This window comes from Peromyscus eremicus, chromosome 19 (genome assembly GCF_949786415.1).
Source record: "Peromyscus eremicus chromosome 19, PerEre_H2_v1, whole genome shotgun sequence".
Taxonomy (NCBI): Eukaryota; Metazoa; Chordata; class Mammalia; order Rodentia; family Cricetidae; genus Peromyscus; species Peromyscus eremicus.
The window spans coordinates 10,911,108-10,935,789 of NC_081435.1; the positions used below are offsets into that span (position 1 = coordinate 10,911,108).

The 24,682-nt window shown below is 43.8% G+C and overlaps 1 protein-coding gene across 1 annotated transcript; it reads left to right on the top strand.

The window, feature by feature from the left end:
* On the top strand, positions 1–24,682 carry Mep1b (meprin A subunit beta). Its single transcript, XM_059246703.1, has 15 exons — positions 1–63; positions 2,522–2,540; positions 3,111–3,161; positions 3,812–3,852; positions 6,910–6,988; positions 9,702–9,819; positions 11,505–11,683; positions 12,651–12,869; positions 13,488–13,640; positions 14,911–15,126; positions 17,348–17,791; positions 19,502–19,681; positions 20,567–20,726; positions 21,969–22,170; positions 24,560–24,682. Exons 1-15 carry the CDS (start codon positions 1–3, stop codon positions 24,680–24,682), a joined length of 2,247 nt encoding a protein of 748 aa, XP_059102686.1.

The window sequence follows — 24,682 nt, forward strand, 5'->3', positions numbered from 1 at the left end:
ATGGAGGCCTGGCATCGGCCTTGGTTCCTGCTTTTTGCCACATTTCTCCTGGTTTCTGGCTTGGTAAGAAAACAATCAGAAAAACTGGGGGCCTGTTGATATCCATCATTGAGTGATAACCATTTGCTCATGTTTTGTCTTATGTATTTCAAAATGTTCACCTTAAATGAGCATTTCTTTCTGGTGGCCAGCGGCCAGCAGGATATTGAGCATAAGAAGTCTCTCTGCCAGAGAGGTCCAGAGATTGTGACAGAAAACTAATTTTTCCTTTCAGTTTCACTGTTGTGTGATAGGTTTTCTTTGGATAAGAGAGAAGTGGGTTTTGAAAGCCATTTTTATTGCCGAGTGACATACTGATTGCTATCAGAGTAACCTGGCCTGGGTGAAGACTGACAGACATCAGAGCAAATGTCCACACTTACAAAGCTTAACGATATTGGGGTGTCTCTTCTGCATCTTCGTCAATCTAAACCAATCTGCCTGCAGTGATGGGCAGTTTGTACCCCAAGCTAATTCAAGGTCTTATACAAGATTTCTAGTGGCCAAGGAAACCCTTTAATTGGAACTTAAAATACATTATAGTGAGCTGATGGTGTACAGATAGGAACTAGAGAAATACAGATGTGAGGTGCTGTTTCACCATGTTTAACTGTGGCTCAGAGGAGCTAGCTACTCGTAAATCTCTTTCTGCATGTGCGCCAGGATCATCTGTGAATGTGTGCTGTGTGATTCCTGTATGAGAAAACTAGGGTGCTTGCTGTCAAAATGATGGGAGCCATCTGACCAGATTGTCTCCATATCTTGTCAAACATTTCGGAGTATTCTTTATTTCAGCTGTTAGCTTGTATCTGAAGGCAATTGTGCTTTACACTTGTGTGACTCAACATTACACTTTTACAGCCTGTTTTTGCATGGTACCGTATGACTCATGATATTCATCCAAATCAGGTGGTTACGATGTCACACAGATCATTTGAGACCCAGCGCGGTGAACTAAATTGACTTAAGTTAGGGAACCCAGCACAATCCACACAGACTGTCTACCAGTTCTGCCGACTTCTGCCTTGATTAAGATTAAGGGATAACTGACTAAGAAACTTCTCAGAGGGCCTGGGGGAGATAGCCTTCAGTAAAGTGCTAGCCAGTGCAGCCAAGAGGACTTGAATCTGACTCCTCAAACACATCTAAAAAGCCAAGTGTGATGGCATGTGCTTGTAATGCCGGTCCTGGGGGGACAGAGACACAGGGCTTCTCAAGGCTGGTGGCTCAGCCATCCCAGCCTAATTGGTGAGCCCTGGGTCCTAGTGAGAGACTCTGTGTCAAAAATAAGGTAGATGGCTCCTGAGGAATGACTCCTGTGGTTGATTTCTGGCCTCTATAAGCACCCCCCCCCCATGCACCTCTGTATAACCTACCCCAAAAATAAATTTCTGTTGTTGATTTCATTTTTTATTTACTCATTGGGTAAGTAACTCAGTAATGTGTTTACCATCTGTTTGAAAATGTATGTATTTTAGCCAGATGGTAGTGGAGTACACCTTTAATCCCAGCATTTGGGAGGTAGAAGCAAGTGGATCTCTGAGTTCGAGGCCACCTGGGTCTATAGGACAGCAAGGGCTACACAGAGAGAACTTGTCTCAAAAAACAAACAAACAAACAAACAAAACAAAAAGGGAAAGAGAAATGTATATATATTTTTTAAAAGTCACAAAATCTACTCTTAGGTACTTTGCTTAGATATTTGGTATTGTTTTTTGAGTGTAGAGTCCTGGGAGGGACATGAAAGGCAACATGATTTTACTGAGGTATTGGGCAAAGTTATTAATTGGGAATAAATTTTTAGCTTTTCCAAGCATTGCCCCATGAGTCTTGTAGGAGACTTATGTAAATTGAGTACTTACATGAGGCCTGGAGTCTTGTGCTTTGCCTCCTTTTCAGGCTTTGAAATTGATTTTTTTTTTGTCTCTACCTTTAAACTCTGAACAGGAAGGTTCAGTTTCTATATGAAGTAAGAATAATCTGTCTGGTTAAAATGTCGTGTAAACTCCACTTACTTGTCTGGGATATATGGAAGAAAACAGTATATCATATTAATAAAAAGAGCCGTCTGATTGTGAATTAGATAGAACCACTATGGTTCATGCTTGCCACCCCAGTACTTGGGAGGCTGAGGCAGGAGGATTGTAGCAAGTTCCAGGTTAGACATGGGCTACAATGTGAGTTCCAGCTTGACTACAGAGAAACCCTGTGTTCAAAAATAAAAACAAAACTGAGGCCAGTGAGGTCGATCAGCAGGTGCCTCAGCTCTGGTCACCAAGCTTGATGATCTGAGTTCAGTCCTAGGAACACACACAGGACAGAGAGAGAACAGACTATCACAAGTTCTCCTGTCTATCACACACGGACACCATATAAATGAATGAGTGAATGAATGAAAGAAAAACTCTTAAAAATTATTATCAAAAGAATCTAAAATTGGAACAAAAACGCCATAATATTTTTTTTTGTGTTTGTTTCCCAGCCGGCTCCAGGAGAGTTTGGTGAGTCCATTTTGAGTTCTGCTCTAGACTGTAGTGCAAAGGAGTTCTGTGGTGAGTCAAAGGAACAGAGGCACTGACGGTGTATTGACGCCGAGCGGAAGGCGAGCGGAAGGACTGCAGCAGTGACAGGAACTTTGATCAGACACTGGCTGCTTTCATTCACCAGGGACCATCTCAGGACCCATCTGCCCATCTGAAAAATGAAAATACGAGAAAGGCTGATATAGTGGCTTTCTGGGTTGAGCAATTTTAGATATTCATTTCCCATTTAGGCATTTAGTCCCACCTTCCAAGCTATGTTCACGACATACAGAGTGACCAATGTCTGATTCCTAAAGCCATCTGACACTCAAGGGATGTGGAGAGGACAGAGCACACATCCGAACGTCCTCTGTCTAGTCCCCAACCTGGCTCACAGGAGGCTCTCAGTCAATTCGGGTCCCAATCAATTAATCAATTCAAGTTAAATTAGAATCTGAGGCAACAACTTGTTTCCTTCTGATCGTTTTATTAATGAGATTCTTTTTCCTCTCATGAACATAATGCTCAATGTGTTTTTTGTTATTTCAGTCAAAGATATAGATGAGGGACTCGATCGAGACATATTCGATATCAATGAAGGTTTGTGGATTTTTCTTCATTCTTTTTTATAACCATATTTTAAATATTTTTATTATTTTGTGTGTCTGTGTGTGGGTGTGAGACACACTACCTTTGTGGAGGTCAGAGGACACATGAGGGAGTGGGTTCTCTTTTCCCACCCTATGGGTTTTCAGGTTGTCAAGGCTTGATGGCAGGTGCCTTTTGTTGCCTGAGCTATCTTACAGGGCCCCTCTTAATTTGTTTTATTATTATGTTTTACTTATATGTGATGATGGCGTACATTATGGCATTTTCATGCATGTATATAAAGTATTTGATCGTATTCATCCAATTGCCCTCTCTACCCTCCTCCGACCTCCACCCTCTTCTCTACTGGTCCCATTTCTACTTTCATATTTCATTTTTCCTCTTGTGGAGTGATGAGTGCTGTTAGAGTTACTTACTAAAGCCTGGGTGACGGGTCGTTTACAAGAGCATGGGCAATTTAACAATGGCTGTACCACTGAAGAAAATGTCTCTCCCACTCTAAGCAACCATTAAACTACCTATAGATCCTTGAGGATGGACCTTGTGAGACCCTCTCCCTTTGGAATTTTCAAAACACCATCATTTATGTAGTGTGGGAACCCAATGTAATAAAATATGAATTATCTTCATTATTCTCTTAGATTTGGGACTGGACCTTTTTGAAGGAGACATCAAGTTCGAGGTGAGTTGCAACGATGCTTGCATGATGAGTCGTGAGGGTCAACTGTGAGTGGCTGAGGATGAATGGGCACAGGCTGCTTGTTGAGACTCTGTTTCTGAAGGTGCAGCAGCCAGCGGCACTTATTCAGTTAACATGATGTCCTGAAAGGACTCAAATCTATATCTTCATCTTCCACCACTCAAGTTTCTGTGTGGTGAAGGCCACTATCACCTTAACATGTGTGTGGTGCTCTGATTGATTTTCATGATTGCAGTAATAAGGAGAATTTTCATTTAAAAAGAGAGCTTCACTGGTTTAGTCTAGTTGAAGTAAAAAAAAAAAACCTCCAATCTTTTTATCATAAGAAATAATAATGGGGCAGTGGTGGCGCATGCCTTTAATCCCAGCACTTGGGAGGCAGAGACAGGCAGATCTCTGTGAGTTCCAGGCCAGCCTGGTCTCCAAAGTGAGTTCCAGAAAAGGCGCAAAGCTACACAGGAAAAGCCTGTCTTGAAAAAACAAAAGAAAAAGAAATAACAATGTAGTAATAATGTTATTATTATTATTATTTTACTCCTCCCCCACATCAGCTATAAATAGTGTTGCCAAGGAAGGGTTCTCTCAAACCAGTTCCAAGAGTGCTGATCCTCACCTAGCTGTCATGACACTCAATGAACACATGTGTAGAAATGTATATGTAGATTAAGAAGGTTTAAAACTTCAGTATCTTGCTGGACATGGTGTCCTGTCACACACTTTTAATCCCAGCACTTGGGAGGCAGAGGCAGGTGGATCTTTGAGTTTAAGGCCAGCCTGGTCTACATGTTAAGTTCTGGGACAGCTAGGTCTACACAGTGAGGCCCTGTCTCAAAACAAAACAGACAAACAAACAAACAAACAAAAGTTCAGTGCCTTAGGCACTTTTAAAAAGAAAATCAAGGTATGATTTTTCATTTACCAGATTTTTAAAAATTTAAGAACTTAATATCTTTGTAGGTGTTAGAAATAAACAGAGATACTCAATAATGTGTTTGTAATTCTTATGTTGGAGAAGTTTATGTAAACTTAAAAAATAGAGAAATTGACAAAATCATTCATAATTTAAGACATGTACACTCTTGGACATAGACATTATCCAGTAGAGCTTTTTGATTTGCAAAATTCCACAGTTTTCCCAACACACTTCAACCATTCCCTTGTACCCTACACATCAGAGGCTCACCTCGCAAACCCTCCTTGAAGAAGCAGAGCTGTGAGCTCGGCCTGGTGCTCTGCTAGGTGACTGAATCAGGAGAGTCACAGGTTCAAAGCCTGCCTGGGCTAAAGAGGAAGAGCCAAGCTCAAGATGAAAATTCAGAGAGAAGCTGGGGATACAGTGTAATAATGAGGCTGTTGCTGGGTTTGATCCCAATAGCACAAGAAGAAAGGGGGCAGAAGAGGAAGAGGAGAAGGGAGGGAAGGTGGAGGAAGAGAAGGGAGAGGAAGAGAAAAAAGAAGGAAGAGAAGAGGAAAAGAGAGAGAGAGAGAGGATGGGGAGGAACCCGGAGGGATGAAGGAAGGAGAAAGAGGGTGAAGGAGTCTGAGGTGGGGGAAGGAAAGAGAGAAGGAGGGGTAAAGAGGGAGGATAAGGAGAAGTGGGGAGACAGGGAGACGATAAGAGAGTAGGAAGGGGCAAGAGGGAAACGGGGAGGGAGTTGCCATCGAAGGCTTTCTTCTGGTCCTGGACCCTCTGCTCTCTCTGCTTCTCCATCTCACCCCAGCCAGGGCTTTACACACCTCCTCGGTACCAAGGACTGCCAGTGGGTGACTCTAGTCCTGCCTTGGCCTAGGCCCAGGTTCTATTTGTATGCTGCATGTGTGTAGCTTGAGTTTTCCTGCCTGGCCCACGGTCAGGGCAAATCTCTCTCACCCGCCAGTCCCACAGCCACTCATACCCAACCAAGTAAACACAGAGACTTATATTGCTTACAAACTGTATGGCCGTGGCAGGCTTCTTGCTAACTGTTCTTATATCTTAAATTAATCCATTTCCATTAATCTATACCTTGCCACATGGCTCGTGGCTTACCGGGATCTTCCCATGCGGCTTGTCATGGTGGCGGCTGGCAGTGTCTCTCTCTCTGCCTTCCACTTCCCAGAATTCTTCTCCTTGTCCCACCTATACTTCCTGCCTAGCCAATGGTCAATCAGTGATTTATTTACTGACCAATCAGCAACACATTTGACATACAGACCATCCCACAGCACATGTGAATGTCTCCAAGACACTACAAATCTAAGGTGTCCTCTGACCCTCCCTACTAGAGCCCTCCCCTAGAGCCTTCTTCTCCAGCTGCCCATCATTCCTTCATTTATTTCGTCTCAAGGAAATGCATAAAAACTTCAGGAGTCACCTTTGCGTCTAATCCATCCCCACCCTTTCCCAGCCCATTAGGAAGGAAACGCAATATTTGAAACAGAAGGACAAATTAGAAGGCTATTGGAACATACAAGGAACCAAAAGGCAGGGCTTGAATTATGATTTGGTTTCGTTATTACTTTCCTTCTGTATTTATTTATTTATTTATCTATTTATCTGTCTATTTATTTATTTATCTGTGTGTGTGTGTGTGTGTGTGTGTCTGCATGAGTTTATGTGTACCACATGCATGCAGTTGCCCATGGAAGCCAGAAGAGGTAACTGTATCCTCTAGAGTTACAGGCAGTCATGAGCTGCTGATGTGGGTGCTGGGAACTGAACTTAGATCATCTTAAATGGCAGCAAGCAGTCTTAACTCTGGAGGTATCAACAGCCTATTCTTGTGTGTTTTTAATATCTAAACATCTACCAGTATTTATAGTGTAGTTTCCAGCAATCTTTTATTAAGTATCATTTCTTCGTTAGCTTCATGTTAATTATAAAAATTAGTTACTTCTCTCTGCAAACTTTATTCAATTATGGTCAAAATCCAGACACATGCCCCATTGGTGTGAGCTAGCAAGGAGAATTGTAAGCTCCACGTATGTATTTCCAGATTGATTGTTGATTGGCTTTGTCTAGTTCATTAAACTGGTCCTCTTCACATTTATTTTTGACAGGAACAAGGGAAGAATTCCATCATTGGAGACGACTATAGATGGCCACACACCATTCCATATGTTCTAGAGGATAGCTTGGGTTAGTACACCCTCGGGAGCATCCACAGCTACTGTGTGTTCCCGAGATGATATATCAACATCTACCGGAATGGCCTTGTGTGGTGTGAAGGCTTTCTGTTGTTGTTTCTCTGTGTGGCTATGCACACTTACTTTTTAAAAAAGCAAAATGAGGAATTAAAAGATCTTAAATAATTCAATCTGAATATATGTTGGGTTTTGACTAACATAAGATCAACTCAGTCAACCTTTATGGAGAGCTTACTTTGTGTGGGACGCTAAGGACATAAAGAATAGGGAGGCACTCTTGAGAGTTTTAATAAGGTATGGTCTAGATTTTACTGCTACTTTTAATTCATATTCTCTTCCTCTTTCTCTCCCCTCTCCCTCCCTGTCTCTCCCTCCCTCTTCCTCTTTCTCTCCCTTCCCCCCCTTTCTCTCCATCCCCTCTCTGTGTGTCTGGATGTGAGTGTAGTGTCTGTGGGAGTCAGAGAAGAGCATTGGATCCCTGGAGCTGGAGTTATAGTCAGTTGTGAGCCACCTGACATGCACTGGGAACTCAAGTTGGGTCCTCTGGAAGAGTAGCACATGCTCTTGACCACTAAGCCATCTCTCCAGCCCCAAGAGTCTGTATTTTAAAGCAGTATTTCCTCATGTTTAGGTATTTATTTATTCCTTGCAGAGCTGATGATAGAATCCAGGGCCTTGGGCATGCTAGCAGATGGAATACCACTGACCACTCCCAGACCATAAAGGATTTTTAAAAAGATTCATTTTTATTATTTTTAGTTATGTGTATGTGTGCATGTTTGGTGAGTGAATACCACATGTGTGCAGTGTGGGCAGAGGCCAGAGGAGACAATGAATCCCCTGGAGCTGTTTGGAGTCATTGTGTAGGTTCCAGGAACCAAATTCCAGTCCTCTAGAAGAACAGTGCAAGAGCTTAACCACTAAGCCATCTCCTCAGCCCTAAACCCAGAACAGGGTGTAGATATGAGTAAAAACAACAAAATATCCAATCAAACAAACTTACAGGAAATGACGTTGCTTTGCCAAGATTTTATTTTGCCAAGTCCAGACAGTAACAAGAGTCCACTATCTTTTTTCTTTTCAGGAAACAAATAATTCCTAGTTTAGTATTATATTATTAAAAAGTCAAAAGAGGGTTGGGGAGATGGTAAATATGAGGATGGAATTCAGATTTTCAGAACCCATTTTAGCTGTGTGTGGGAGCCAGCTGTAATTTTATCCTCCTCGGAGAAAAAGAACCCTAGAGCAAGCTGGCTGTGGAGACTAGCCATGTAAGAAAACTCTGAGTTTGATTGAGAGAGCTTCTCTTAATGACTAAGGTGGAAGAGCCATGGAGGATGAGTTCTGATATCATCCTCAGACTCCATATGCTGTGCAGACATGTGTTTGTGCACCCATACAAGTGCAACCCACATGCACACAAGCATGCACACAAACATGCCACATGCACACACGTGCACACACACACACAAAGGAAAAGGGTGGAGATAGTCAAAAGAATCTAATACAAAACTAAAAAAAGCTCTTCATGTAGAAGAAATTTAGTTATGAGCTAGGTGTGGTGGTGCACACCTGTAACACCAGCAGTCCTCTGGAAGGAAAGGCAGATGGTCCTGAGCCTGAGGCCTGACTAGTGAGAGAGAGAGAGAGAGAGAGAGAGAGAGAGAGAGAGAGAGAGAGACAGAGACAGAGACAGAGACACAGAGACAGAGACACAGAGACAGACAGAGACACAGAGATACGGGGACAGACACAGACAGCAAGGCAGACAGAGAGAGATGACAGAGAGACACAGAGAACACAAACCAGCCTGGCTCAGCTGGGAAGAGCTCATTTTCCGTGGACTGGTCAAGCAGTGCCTCTGTCAAGCATCCATTTGAAAAATGCCCTTTGGGAGAAATACGAAAAACAATGTCTCCTTAAGAGTCAGGTATTTCTTGGGCTGGGATGTAGCTCATGGTAGAGCGGGTGTCTGGCATGCATATGCATGCAGCCCTGGCACATCACACACCTCAGGGAAATCCATAGATGACTGGCTTTTAGTGAGTGACCAAGAAGAAGGTGTTGAGTGAGGGGATGGCCAAGGATGCAGCTCAGCCTTGGGGAAGAACTGTTTTGCAAACATGATAGGTTAAGAATTCAGCTTAGACTCTCCAGTTCAAATAAATAGTTTTTTTATATCATTGTAATTATGGTGTTCTAAAATTTTCTGCTTCTTTAATTTATTGTATTGCATTTTTCATGTGGTAGTTTTTAAATTGCATTATTCATTTATTGTGTGAACGTGCATGTACTACAGTGTGCACATAGAGTCAGAGGACCGCTTCACATGTAGGTCCAAGGAACTGCACCACTGTGTGCTGAGATCCTGGGATTTTCAGGAACTTCCTTCATCCTTGAGATGACAAGGATTACCCACATGAGCCAGGTCATTTCTACAAATGACCCAAAGGTAGCCAAGGCCTGTGGTAGTAAAGACACATGGTAAATGGACAGATTAACTTGGTAGAGGTCTCTACAGTTTGTGGTACTTTTATTCTGCCTGGTTCTCAGAAGGATGAAAATTCTCCTCTGTAAGCTTTACTAACAGGCCCCATTTACATCAAGCTCTAAGACAGTCATGTGCTGGCCATCGCATCCTGCCTTATTTTAAGGATGTATTAGGTTCGAAAAAGAGATCTCAATGCACTTTTGTTTTCTGTCAGAAATGAATGCTAAAGGAGTCATTCTCAATGCCTTCGAGCGCTACCGCCTTAAAACATGCATTGACTTCAAGCCGTGGTCAGGAGAAGCTAACTATATATCAGTGTTCAAGGAGAGTGGGTAAGTTCCGGGGTTGTCTGGTAAGGTTCTGAGGAGACTACTGTTCCCCAGGGCATTACTCCACTGCAGCCATGGTTCAAGGTCTGGGCCACCGGGTGGGGCCACTATTTCCTTTGCTATCTGTACAAAGTACCTTTAGACCTGGTTTCTCTGGCCATAAAATAATGTTTTCACAGTAGTAGAGGGCCTGCCTAGTATGTGTAAGTCCCTGGGCTAGGGCCACAGTATTATGAAACGGGAAGAGTGGGAAGGAACAAGGAGAAGGAGGAGGAAGGAAGAGGAAAAAAAAAGGAAGGAATGAAGGGAGGCAGGCAGAAAGGGAGGGTGCATAAAGCATCTGGTCTACACCCAGAAGATTCCAAAACCAATGGACACCCTGAGCAAAATCTAGCCCTAATAAACATGAACCCAACTATTTATTACTTATAAACTAAAACATTTGTACACAGAAGTAGTGGAGAAAGAAACTTTTCTTAGGAGCTATAGTGAAAGTACCGTAAGGAAAAGACGAAAGATAAATTTTAAGCACAAATAAGCAAAGACTAAACCTTGTTCCTTTTGCGTAATGAGTTAACTAGAAATTACATAAGAGAACTTTAGCTAGGGAGAGAGGGAGGGAGGGAGGAAGGAAGGAAGGGGCAGCCAACCTTGTGCTGGAGAGATGTCTCAGCTGCTGAAATCCTTGCTGGGTAAACACGAAGACCACCTGGGTTCAGATCCCCAGCACCGTGTGAGAAAAAAACTGGGTGAGACCGCTTTTCACTCAGGGAGGTAGGGGCAGATTCCTGTAGTTCACTGGCCAGCCAGTCTAACCAAATTGCTGAGATCATTCACACTCTGTGAGAGACCCTGTCTCAAAGGTAAGGTGCAGGGCCACTGTGGAAGACACTTTTCTGGCCTACAGCATAAACATGTATACACAGATGTACATACAGTAAAATGAATAAGAAAATAGCAAATGTTTTCATACACACAGACTACCAATGTCAACATATAGCAAGCGTGAATGGACGTGAATTCCATCTTGTTTACAACTGAATACTCTTTATTCTCCTTTCAAGTAAAAGGTATTGTAGATTGTGTGTGAATTCATTTTAACTGAGAAAGTCTTATTGCTTGAAAGATGGCAGTGTCATTGACCTGAATACAGCGATTCTGAGTGATTGCTGTCCCTATAAAACAGGATAAATGGAAACTGAGGAGATAACCCAGCTGTTGAGAGCGCTAGCCACTCTTGCAGAGAAACAGTGCTCGGATCCCAGTATCCACATTGGGTGGCTCACCTGTGATTCCAGTTCAAGTGGGTCCAGCTCCCTCTCCTGACTTCTGAGGCATCCAAACACAAGCTTATATCCAGACAGACACACACAGAGAGAAACAATAAAATGACACCAAACAAAACAGCTTGTGGTGATGGATGTATCAACGCCCATTTAAAAAAGGTTGCAATTCCCCCGGATGAGCGTCGATGACTCATCACTGTGCGATGCACGGTGCCAAGGTCAATTCCCTAAAAATGATCTGTTCTGCAAAGTTTTTTTTATGCTGAGAGCAGTTCCATGTCCAGGCACAACAGGGAAGGTCAGATTCAGTTAATCAAGTGGCGAAGCAGTGAGGCTTCTGTCTTGTGACCGCGGCACTTCTCACGCCAATACCCCGCCCCTGATCTGCAAACTCCCCCTCAGGTGCTGGTCTTCAGTGGGAAACAGGCATGTTGGGAAGCAACAGCTGTCCATCGGGGCCAACTGTGACAGAATAGCGACCGTTCAACACGAGTTCCTCCATGCCCTGGGATTCTGGCATGAGCAGTCACGTGCTGACCGGGATGACTATGTCACTATAGTTTGGGACAGGATTCTGCCAGGTATGTTTCTCCTATAGCCTTAATTACAGGTCAAATTTCTGAGCAGGTTTGCATCGGTACCAGCCTGGTAATGGGTGCCTGTACTTTGACACACTTCATTATGTCTGCAAATTCAGCTGATATCAAGTTGCAATCAGTTGTCCAATAGCAGGATGCTAAGCAGTCCGGTGTCTTCTCTAAATGTGTTCAATTTAATGTTTTAAAGTGATTGTCTTCAGAGCTTGTGATGGTTAAAAAAAATAACTTTTTAAATTTATAGTTATAACTATATATATTTATGGGCAACAAGGTGATATTTTGCTATGTGCACATTAATAAAACAGCACATTTATCTATCACCTCATTTAAAATAAACTCGGTCAGCCTGCCTGTCACCTCATGCAACATTTTTGTGTGTATGTGTGTGTGTGAGAAGGCACTTTGTTGATAAGACACTAACTTATTTAGAATTTTATAATATGTAATACTCTATCATGAACTATAGTCAATGCGATTTAAATGCATGTACAGGAATCCCAGTAACCTTTGAGTCCTCAACTATGCCCATATTTTCTAGTGACTCTTGTCCATGTTATCAGTGCAGGGTCCCATTTTAGCATACTCCCTAAAGTCCCGCTTTTCACCCGATCTGCTGTGGGCATGTTAAACCTTCACCATTGCTGGCCGGCGACTCTCAATGTTTCCACGGTTTTTCGTAGACCCTCCCTTTCCATTGGCAGTCAGTAGAACCTTAGACTTTTGGCTGGACTGGAAGTGCCGATGTGTTAGTTTGATTGTTTCTATCACAGTTGTGCATGAGACCAGGTTCGAAGACAGGAGTATCTGAACACAAGACACTCGGTAGATAACATGTACAAAGTTCGCTCTATTACATTTTGTATTCTTCAGTTAACATGTTTAAGTGTTTAATAAGAGGAGCTTAATTTTTATAAGCATAAAATAATTAAAGTTTTTAAAATACATGCAGGCAGAGAACACAATTTCAACATCTACGATGACAGTGTGTCGGATTCCCTGAACGTTCCCTACGACTACACCTCGGTAATGCACTACAGTAAAACAGCTTTCCAGAATGGGACAGAGCCCACCATCGTCACAAGGATCTCGGACTTTGAAGATGTGATTGGCCAAAGAATGGACTTCAGTGACTATGACCTGTTGAAGCTGAACCGGCTGTACAACTGTTGTATGTGATGGGTGCCTTGGAATGACCTGTATTGCCCTCTGCCTTGATGGAAAAAGGGATGTTCTGGACACCTTTGGGTTTTCTGAGATTAGGAAGTTTGATTTAAAAAAAAACAACACAGCACCCAGGTTCCAATCTACTACCTGTTTTCAGCACTTTTCTCCTTACAAAGTGTGCCTTGAGACTTAGAAAAGCAATTGAGTCCTTGCAGAAATGTGCCCCGTGCAGATTTTTGAAGGTTTTACTATTTCCAATACAGACTGTTTCTATATTCAAGCCTCTTTTAAGCTATAATGGAATGTGCAGTTGTACTGTAAGTGAGTCCAATAACCTTTGCTGTGGTGTTTAAGGCTTGACTAACAGGCGGAATTTCCACAAATGACTCAGGTTTCCACAAATAGATGAGAAAAAAAGAGTTGGTGTGAACTGTGTATTCACACTCACAAAACTGAGTTCATATTGGGCTTGAGAAGTGTCTTCCGGCCAGCCGGTCCCACAGCCAGCTAGCTGTTCTCTTTTGAGTGACGTTCCTCACAGTCCTGTGATCAGCTCAGGTTTTACACTTACGTTATCATGTTGTATGAGTGCTCACATCCTTTTCCTTCTTGGCTTTCATAGCTTCTTCCTTGAGTTTTATGGACTCCTGCGACTTTGAGTTGGACAATATCTGTGGCATGATCCAAAGTTCAGGGGATAGTGCTGACTGGCAGCGGGTTTCACAGGTCCTCGGGGGCCCAGAGAACGATCACTCCAATATGGGCCAGTGCAAAGGTAACAGGGTTTACGATCAGTGCCTCTAGCCTTCTTGTTCAGTCCGATAGACTGGTGTTTCATCTCTCTTTTCTCTCAGAATTATTGTGGGTTTTAAAATAATCATTTTTATGATTTCAAATTATGTGTATGTGTGTGGGGTGGGGGGTATGAACATGTGAGTGCAGGCACCCTTGGGTGGAGGGTATGCACATGTGAGTGCAACATCCCTTAGAGGCCAGAGGTGTTAGATCCTCTGGAGTAACAAGCAGTTGTGAGCTGTCTGACATGGTTGCTGGGAACGGAACTCCGGTCCTTTGCAAGAGTCTTAGGTGCTCTTAACCACTGAGCAATCTCTCCGTCTTCTCTATCAGAATTACTAATGATAGCCCATTCAGTTTTTCCAAAGCAATGAGATTTATCCACATTAAAGGAGTGCCATTTCTCTGCTTTTATTCACTCAGGATGTTTTTCATTCTACAAATCACAGCTTGGTTCTGTGAGGGCTCCATCAATATGTATACAGAGCAGGACAGGAAGGAACCTCTTGGAAGGACTGTTATTTAAGGGACTGTATTGTCTTTCCTAGCACTTCAAAGAATGTAGGAGACTCAGGAGTATCGCTAGGCTGTGAGTTACTCAGTTCTAGAATCATAGTTGGATATAATTATGTGTTCCAGGCACCAAAATACCTACAACGAAGACAGGAAACTCCAGCTTAGGTGTTCTCAACTTCTTCCTGTTTTGGGAAGCTGTAATAAGAGAAAGGGTGCCTAACTATGTCTCAGTCACGAACTCCCTGATTGTAGAACTATCTTAATGCCCAGAACAATGCCAGGCTCGGTTTGTTTTCTGTTGGTATAACTGAGTACCCAAGACTGGGTACTTTATTTTTTAAAATATCATTTTCTTATGGTTTTGGACACTGACACTTGGAAGTTTAAGAGTGGGGTACCTGGTGTCTGCTTGTCAGCTGTAGAGGGACATTCTGCTGCATCATGGGGCAAGGGTCACAACATGGTCACATAGACCATTCTGCCGGCTCGTGTCTCTTCTAATAAAGCCACAAATACTCAGGTGAGGGCCCCACACTCACGACTTCATGTTATCCTAGTTCCCTACGTTTGGAACTAAGTCCCACTAGGTTCCAAATGTCCTCAATGTATGAATCTGAAAGTTCTTTCCAGTGCACGAACTTTGGGGCCACAGTGGTGGGAACTAAACACTGAAGAAAGCCGCCGTGTGCTCAGAGCTCTGCTGTCTCTCTGTTCTGCGTCTGTGCCCTGAACAGATTCCGGCTTCTTCATGCATTTCAACACCAGCTCTGGAAATGCGGGGGCCACAGCCATGCTGGAGAGCAGAATACTGTACCCCAAGAGAGGGTTCCAGTGCTTGGAATTTTATCTCTACAACAGTGGAAGTGAAAGCGACCACGTGAAAATCTACACCCGGGAGTACACCGCAGCCCATCCAGAAGGTGTTCTAACCCTTCGGAGAGAAATAAATGGTACAGTAGCCACACTCTTGCGGTTTGGATGCAGGTGAGGCATTCTCAGTTAATGCGGCAGCCTGCAGCAGAGCAGGAGCTGGTGACACATGACTTTCAAACAGAACTTGGTCTGTCTTATCTGGTAAGGAAGTTAAAAGGAGGGTCCTTTATGTGATACTTCCTTAGAAGACATACCTGGTTTCTGGAGCTGTGGATTTCAGTTTTATTGTTCAGTAATAAAAATACACTGTGAACTATGGGCGTCATGGGGAGGGCTGATAGCTAAAAGAAACTAAACTATGGAATGGATAAAGGAAGGACTGGCCTCAGGGAGAACTGGGCTTGGCCCCAAAACACTGTTGGGATCTCTCATTTTATCTCACTGTGACCTGGTCTTACCAAAGTGCTCTTCAAGTGGGAAAAGGACTCTACCTACCTTAGCTTAGCTTAAGAAGTAAATCCCCGCCGCCGGGCGGTGGTGGGGCATGCCTTTAATCCCAGCACTCGGGAGGCAGAGGCAGGTGGATCTCTGTGAGTTCGAGGCCAGCCTGGTCTACAGAGTGAGATCCAGGAAAGGCGCGAAGCTACACAGAGAAACCCTGTCTCGAAAAACCAAAAAAAAAAAAAAAAAAAAAAAAAAAAAAAAAAAAAAAAAGTAAATCCCCATGAAGGTGTCTGCTATAATAAGAAGGTGTCTGCTATAATATGAAGTAAATGTCATGGTGGGAGCTATTTCTGTGGTGGCGGGGCGGTAACTGACCTTGTATTAAAGCAGATGGGGAAGGAAGGGATGTGGGCCCCTGTGTCGGTTACTGTCCTCAGTGTGAGGACAGAATACCGGACAAAAGCAAGTTAAGGAAGGATTTACTTTGGACCACTGTTTGAGGGCACGGTCCACCATGCCTGGGGAGGCATGGCAGCCAGAGTGTGAGGCAGCTGGTCACACTCCATCTGTAGCCAGGAAGCATCAAGACCAATGGCAGTGGTGGTCATCTCATTTTCTTCCTTTGGTGCAGTCCAGGACCCTAGCCCGTGCAGTGGCGCTGTCCACATTTAGGATGATCTTTCCATTTCAATTGGCCTAATCTAGAAAATCTCTCACAGCGTCTGGTCTCCATGGTAGTTCTAAATCCCATCAGGTTAACATTCATGATTAACTATCATCGGCAGACAGACTACTCTTCCTTGTTTTACACATTGACCCCTTAATTTAATGGACAAAACCAAACACACTATCAAGTGGGTCCACACTGCCCTAGATATCACAGCACCCCCATTCTTGAAAGCCTCGGAAATAGAGGTGCTGCTTGTGTTTGTGACCACCCATGCATAGGGAGGTTTTTAATTTCAAAAAAAAAAAATCTGCATGCATTGCACATACATATTCTATATTAAAACTATATATCTTACTCTTGTTAGTATGTATTATACATTAATATGTATATTAAAGCAAATATTAAAACATGTATATGCCATTGTCTGGGTTTGGGATGGAGATCTGTCCCATGAACAATCTGTGGGTCTATCACAGAAAGACAGTAACACAGGATTCCCAGGAACCTGCTTATGAGCCCTTCTGGACTTCATGGGAAGGAAGGACCATAATGAAGCCAAACCTTCAAATGGAAGGTTTTTGTTCAGTCTGTAATCTACCCACAGACAGTAGCATTTTCTGTAATCCAAATGCTTATAATTTATTTCCAGGTAATTTCAATTCTCATTAAGTGTTGATATAGTCAGGTTTCCAGCCAGTGTTAGCTGACAGTTTGACATAATTTTCGGCCCTGCTGTCCTGGGGGCTCGTGAGGACTTTTGGCATGCTGTTTCTCACTGGAGTAGGGGGTATGGCAGTTTGAGTTTGACTTCCCAGCTTCCCTCTTACCAAAGGCACCGTATGACTGGGAGAGAGATTCCTCCTCTAATTTCCAGCTTAAATGAGCTGGAAAAGTCTCCCATATGCAGTGAGCTAGACATGCAGGAAGGAAGGAGGTGGATGGTTGGAAATGGGGGTTACCCATCTCTGAGAAAGGGTGAGCTATCTGAGAAGCAGGTGTGTAAACATCAACTATCCCAAGGGACAGTCTAAGCTCAGCAATGCCCTGGGATAAAGAAGTAAGAAAACTGTTCTCCACATCTGTAAGAATCAGTGGCTCAGGGGCGATCATTGCCTTTGAAGGATAGAACTCTAACACTGGAATTCATGGTTGTCATCACCCTTGAACACTGACTCTCTCTGCAGAAATACCTACTGGGAGCTGGCAACTTTACTACGTAACATTGCAAGTGACTGAAAAGTTCCGAGTGGCATTTGAAGGACTCAAAGGCCCTGGTTCATCATCGGGTGGTCTGTCGATTGATGACATCAATCTCTCGGAAACCAGGTGTCCTCATCACATCTGGCATATACAGAATTTCACACAGCTTCTTGGCAGCCAGAGTGCAACTGCATACAGCCCTCCGTTTTATTCTCCCGAAGGCTACGCTTATCAGATTTACTTGAATCTGAATTCCTTGACCAATGTAGGGATTTATTTCCACCTGATCTCCGGTGCCAATGATGATCAATTACAGTGGCCGTGTCCTTGGCAACAAGCCACAATGACACTCTTGGATCAAAATCCTGACATCCGACAGCGTATGTCCAACCAGCGGAGTATAACTACAGACCCAACAATGACTGACGGTTTGTAGCTTGTTATTTTCCTCATGGCTAGGGACGTGATTATTGTTCAAGGAGGTAATTTGGGTGATTTGGGAGTGAGAGATTGCACAGTTGGTTACTTAGGGAATGTTCAGCCTTGAAGTGAAGACACTCAGCTGCAGTGGAAGACACAGTCCCCACGCAGAAGGCTATTAGGAATGTCAGCAAGGACCCAGACATTGGGAATTAATCATCCCTGAATTCTAGGTATTGGCTTTAGAGGCTGGCATGCTTGGGTTCATATCCAAGATTTGCTTCTGATTAGATATATGATCCTGAAGAAAAACCTTCTTGAAGCTGCCCCATTGTCCTTGGCTGTTCAACCAAGGCAGGAACAATAATCCCATAGATTTGTTAAGAGAATTAGGAGAGGTTGATATGGAAGACTGTGGGGAGGGAGAGGCCCTCTAATGTTGAGTTTCTATTGCCCATGCTGCTTTGGTCAGACTGCTGGCATTGTGGGAAACAATCAGCTCTTGAGATAAGGGCTTCCGGTCAGAACAGAGATGCTGGGACATTGGTGGTAACAGCATAGAAGAGGATGGTGACATCTTATTAGTGCATCTTAGAGGATTTACTGATGGTGACAGCATTCCAAGTCTGAAAAAGAAGCATCACCCAGGGAGCCGTGATCACACTTGGAATTTCAATAATCTTTTGTCCCTAGAAACTGACTAGAGGGAAAAATAGAATTATGGGAAGCTGAATATCGCCAAAGGAATTTTATAAATGGCAAGGAGGGACAAAAGTGACATAGGAAAAACAGTGGCCCAGTCTGATGGAGAAAAAAACCGTAACAGAAACTGGAGGGTTTAAACACCCAGAATATTTCATTCTTTTCTAACATGTTCCTCTGGGTGACATTGAAATGCCGCTAAGTTCAGTTTATGAGATAAATTTTTCTTGTTCGTATTGAAAACTCTCAGCGACTCACTGCCTTAGCTCGGTTAAAAGGATCGATTGCAGGCCGGGCGGTGGTGGCGCATGCCTTTAATCCCAGCACTCGGGAGGCAGAGCCAGGCGGATCTCTGTGAGTTCGAGGCCAGCCTGGTCTCCAAAGCGAGTTCCAGGAAAGGCGCAAAGCTACACAGAGAAACCCTGTCTCGAAAAACCAAAAAAAAAAAAAAAAAAAAAAAAAAGGACTGATTGCAAACCAGAGGGCTGGCGAGGCTGGATCCCACCAGGCAGGAGGGTTTGGTAACAGGCACTATAAACAGGGGTGACATCCCGCCTGGTAGCTCTCCACTCATTGTCTAGAGCAGCAATTCTCACTCAGTGGGTCTCAACCCTTTCGGGGGTTGAAAGACCCTTCCACAGGGGTGGTCGCCTAAGACCATCAGAAAACACAGATATTTACATTATGATTCAAAAAGTAGCAAAATTACAGTCATGAGGTAGCACTGAGACTAATTTTATGGCTAACAAGATGCACTGTATTGAAGGGTTGCAGCATTCGGAGGGCTGAGAACCACCAGTCTAGAGTTTGGTCCTCACTGGCAAGCAATCTCACTTCCTGCAGGGCAGTGTGAGTGAGCAAGCTCCAGCAACTTGCCTAGGAACACATCATAGGTCCATAGCATCAATTAATTCTCTTCAGCTTCATCCTCACTGTGTCTCACTGCCTGCTCTTTCCTACCACTGACAGCTGTGAGGATGCTAAACACAGCCCATTCATATAAATTGCTCTTTCAGATAACGGAAGCTATTTTTGGGACAGGCCTTCCAAGGTGGGAGTGGTGGCTTATTTCCCTAATGGAACTCAGTTTAGCAGAGGCAGAGGCTATGGAACCAGTGCCTTCATAACCCATGAAAGGATGAAGAGCAGGGAGTTCATCAAAGGAGACGATGTTTACATCCTACTGACTGTTGAAGGTATGGGAAAAATAGTTTATATGTGAGCTTGCTCCTTGTTGTGGCCATTGGCTGTTCGCTGTGTTCTTCTGGGTTTTGTTTTTAGATATGTTATAGGATGTGGGAGGAACTGGATACACACGGGAATCTTTTTGTATGAATGATTAGAAATATGAAAATCGTTTAATTTGAAACATCGAAAGTGCCAGAGTTAAACATTTATTTACTATATTATGGAGCAACAGTGGACATCTTTAGGCTGGAAATCTCTGTTTTCTTACTTCCTCACACAGGAAACACACAACTCTGGCAGGAGATTAATGAGTGTGCCCATCAGAGCTCCAGCTGCCAGTCAAGCCTGGTGATTGTCACCCAGCTCCCTCCTTGGGGTGTGTGTGTGTGTGTATGTGTGTGTGTGTGTGTGTGTGTGTGTGTGTGTGTGTGTAAGTGTATATGTGTGTATGTATAAGTGTGTATGTGTGTGTATGTGTATGTATACGTGTGTGAGTGTGTGTGTGTGTAAACCAGTGGACAACTCTGACTGCCTTAGGCTCCACCACCTTGTTTTTTGAGACAATCTCACTTTTACCTGGTAGGCTGGCTGGCTGGTCTCGGAGCCCATTATCTGCCTGTCTCCATCTCTTCAGTGCCGAGACTATAAGCATGCACCACCTCACAGGGCTTTTTTTTTTTTAAACATGGGTTCTGGAGAGTGAAGTCAAGTCCTCAGTCAATAGCCACCTTCCCACCTCTGCCTGATTCTTATTTGACTGCCCATGAATGGTGCTGGATCATGCACCAAGATTGCACACTTTTGTCACAAGCCTGAACGCTGAGTATTATGTGTGTACAATGACAAGCAATGCGAAAGCTGATTTCCACCATCCTCTCTCCTTCCTTCTGCAGACATATCTCACCTCAACTCTACATCGAATGTCCCAGACCTGGTCCCTACATCGAATGTCCCAGACCCGGTTCCCACCTCGACCATCTACAATGCCTGCTCGGAGGTTGAGTGTCAGAACGGGGGCATCTGCACTGTCCACGAAGGCAGAGCTGAGTGCAAGTGAGGACTTGCTTGGGAGGTCCCGCCGTCTCGCTGTCTCATTGGCTATCTCTTGTCCTGCTGGGAGTTAGATGCTGATAATCCACATGGACGACATTGGTCAAATGTCTTAGGGTTCTCTATTGCTGTGAGCAAACACCGTAACCAAAAGCAAGCTGGGAAGGAAGGGTTTATTTGGCTTACACTTCCACATTGTAGTTCATCACTGAAGGAAGTCAGGACAGAAACTCAAACAGGGCAGGATCCTGGAGGCAGGAGCTGATGCAGAGGCCATGGAGGGGTGCTGCTTACTGGCTTGCTCCTCATGGCTTGCTCAGCCTGCTTTCTTATAGAAGCCAAGATCACCACGCCGGGGGTGGCACCACTCATAATGGGCTGGACCTCCAACATCAATCACCAATAAGGAAAATGTGCTATAGGTTTGACTGCAGTCCAATCTTATGGAGGCATTTTCTTAATTGAGTTTCCCTCCTCTGAGATGACTTTAGCTTATGTCAAGCTGACATAAAACTATACAGCACAGTTACTCTTTTGAACTCCATCGGGGCTTTGGCTAGCCACCATAACAATTTGTGAAGAAATAATGCACTCCTGTCTAATTGCCTGAATTACATATCTTATATTACATATCTTATAATATTACATATCTTATTATATCACATATTTTACATATCTTATATTATATCTTATTATATTACATATCTTATATTAATCTTATTATATCACACATCTTATAATATTACACATCTTATATTATACATCTTATTATATCACATATCTTATAATATTACATAACTTATAATATTACACATCTCATATTACATATCTTATAATACTATATATCTTATTATATTACGTATCTTATATATTACATACCTTATTAAATCCTCACAGCAGTCCTGTCCTTGACTCTGCCAGTCCCCATTTTCTAGATGAAGATGCTGAAGTGCTGAGTCCTTAGCAAAGATGTGGCGCTCACGATGGTGGAGCAGATCTCCTCAGTTGGCCTTCTCCTCAACCCCCAGCTGCTGTCTCAGTATCTGATTAGTTATAATGCTGACCTTTGTCACCTGGTGCTAGTTTCATAGCTTCAGGCAGTGCAGGGTCAAATAGTTATGTCCATCAGTGACTATCAGTGGTCAAATGCACTGTAGGTGACCAGGCCCTTTCATGATGAAGGTGTTCACAGTTGAGCGTCACCCGTAAACGATCCCAAAAACGTCACCATATCTCTCCACGTAGGTGTCCTGCAGGAGAAGACTGGTGGTACATGGGGCAACGGTGTGAGAAAAGAGGGTCCACCCACGACACCATTGTCATTGCCGTTTCCTCCACCGTCACCGTGTTTGCCGTGATGCTGATCATCACAATTGTCAGCGTCTACTGCACCCGGAGGAAATATCGCAAGAAAGCTAGTTCAAATCCAGCCCTGGATGCACAAAACGTAAGTCAAGTGTAGTGTTTGGTCATTCAAACCCTATGGCTGGAAGCACATGCAGAAGGGCCAGGAACTTTTACAGACATCTTCGTCTTTGACCTTTTTCTGTCTTGAGCTAAGTTAACTGATTTGAGACTATTTTACTCCCATTTTTCACCGCTGTAAATCAGTGAGTCTGAACTTGGGGTCCATAGAGGCTTCTTGGAGGGGACTCATTATACTCTGGGAGTTATATCTGGTTGTTCATGCTTTTCTGGGGTGACCTGCATAGCTGAACCACATAGCTGATTTTCCCTAGCAAAGGAGACACAGCTTATCAGTGTCTTTGTTCTGAGGGTCTTGGGGTTCAGGAAGAGGGTGGAAGTATGTTTGGGGAAGCATTTCCCTTAAAAAAAAAAGGCTCCGGTGAATTCTGGCTTTTTCTGCAGTAACTATCTCCAAGGCAATTTTCTCTTTTTCATTTGAAAGGTTTAAAGTTTTGCCTCAGATGAAACTTCTAAATGACAACAGATGTTTGAAACATCACCAGATCCAAACATGAGTCCCTAGACAGTGTGTTCTGAGGTGCATATTTGGGTGAAGGCAGTTTACTGGGGAGTGTTTTGGGGACCACCTGTGATAGAGTGAGGGCAGCTGGACTGGGGAGGGGTGAGGCTGGGCTTTTGTGCAGGTGCATCTGTGCTTGAGCTGTCCTCCAAGGAGCACGGGGACTGGGACAGACTCCCTACCTACGTTTTACCTGGAAGGAAAGGGGCCAAGCCTTTGTAATCACCACATGAATGGCCAGTGCATGAGGGCAGACATGAGGAATGGCATAAAACTGCCTAGATAATGGTCTTTGAGGGAGGACATTTCTTGAATGAAAGCTGGCAGGGTTGAGCACATACTTGGGATTTACTAGAGACCCCAGAGTTAGAGAGCAGGGTGGCACAGACCAACACCCAGTCTTACAGAAGAGCTCAAAGCAGAAGGTGTCACGGCTGAACATTGGAGCAGGAACCTGAGTCTTGCAGTTCTGTTTAAGTCAGACTGAAGTGTCTGGAAGATGGCTAGTGAGATGAATGGAAAAAGAGCTCAGAATAAAAACATTTTGATGAGCTAAAGCAAGAGTGTATTTTCGCCGGGTGGTGGTGGCGCACACCTTTAATCCCAGCACTCGGGAGGCAGAGGCAGGCGGATCTCTGTGAGTTCGAGGCCAGCCTGGTCTCCAAAGTGAGTTCCAGGAAAGGCGCAAAGCTACACAGAGAAACCCTGTCTTGAAAAACCAAAAAACAAAAAAACAAAAAAACAAAAAAAACAAAAAAAGAGTGTATTTTCTTAAGAAGAGCTAGTACTTATGACATACCGTGTTTGAAGAGTTTAAGAGGAGAGCTTAGTACTGAGACACAATGCATACAACTCTTTTTCAATGTGTATCTAATCATCCAGCAATAGATTCCATCATGTATTTAAAATGGACATCAGCTGGGCATGGTGGCACACACCTTTAATCTCAGCACTTGGAAGGCAGAGGCAGGAGGGTCTGGTTTACGTAGTAGTTCCAGGACTATATAGAGATCTTTGCCTCTTCAAAATACCTCCCCCAAAAAAGTACATGAAATGTATACAAGTTGATTTTCTTTTGAAAAGCTTTTTTTTTCAGCTTGTTTTTTTTGAGTTGAATAACAGTGACAGAGTAGCCAATGTGGGGCCTTGATGGGCTCCTTGTCTGAAGCTGTGTCTGTGGGTCAGGCCTCCACAGTTAGGAAGGACGCACCGGACATGACTGGACAGTGCAAGAGAGATTGTGAGGTCTCTAACTGAGTCAGTACACATCAGAATTAACGATGGAAACATGATAAAGACAAAGAGATGATGCTAAGTCAATGGAGGGGGAACACTACCAGCATACCAGGGACATGGCAGGGACTTTGAGTGGACACATGTGCCGCCGTGGTGTCACAGGGGACATGGCCGGGATGCCGAGTGGATACACGCACCGCCACCATGTCACCACAGCACTGCTCTCAGTCCTTCAGTACATTGCCAGGTGTGAGGAGTCCGCTACATTTTCTTCCATCTTTGCATTCCTTCCGTGTGTTCAGCAATAGCGGGTCTTACAGATCAGGGTAGATCTTAAACTGGGGCGCTCACCCTTCTGAGGCCAGCATGAGCACTCACCATGCTTTCCGTCTGAGAAACTCATTCCACAAAGGCCAGAGCATCCTCCTGAGGCCAGGGCAGGCACTGCGTGCCAGCTGGGAAGGATCCCAGGAGACCGTGGTGGGGATGTCACTTGAGACCTGGACTGTTGCATGGTGACCCACTGAAGCTGCGGCTTTTGTATTTAGGAACTAGGTCATCAACTGTTCTCTCTTCTTTCAGCAATACGCTTTTTGAATATTAACTCTACCAGACGGTCAGCAAGTGGGACGAAAAGGACTCTTCGTCATGGAAGAAAATTTCACCCAAGCCGTATGACATTCACAGCATTCCAAATCAGACCATCTCTGTAAATAGCTGGATGTATAATAAATGA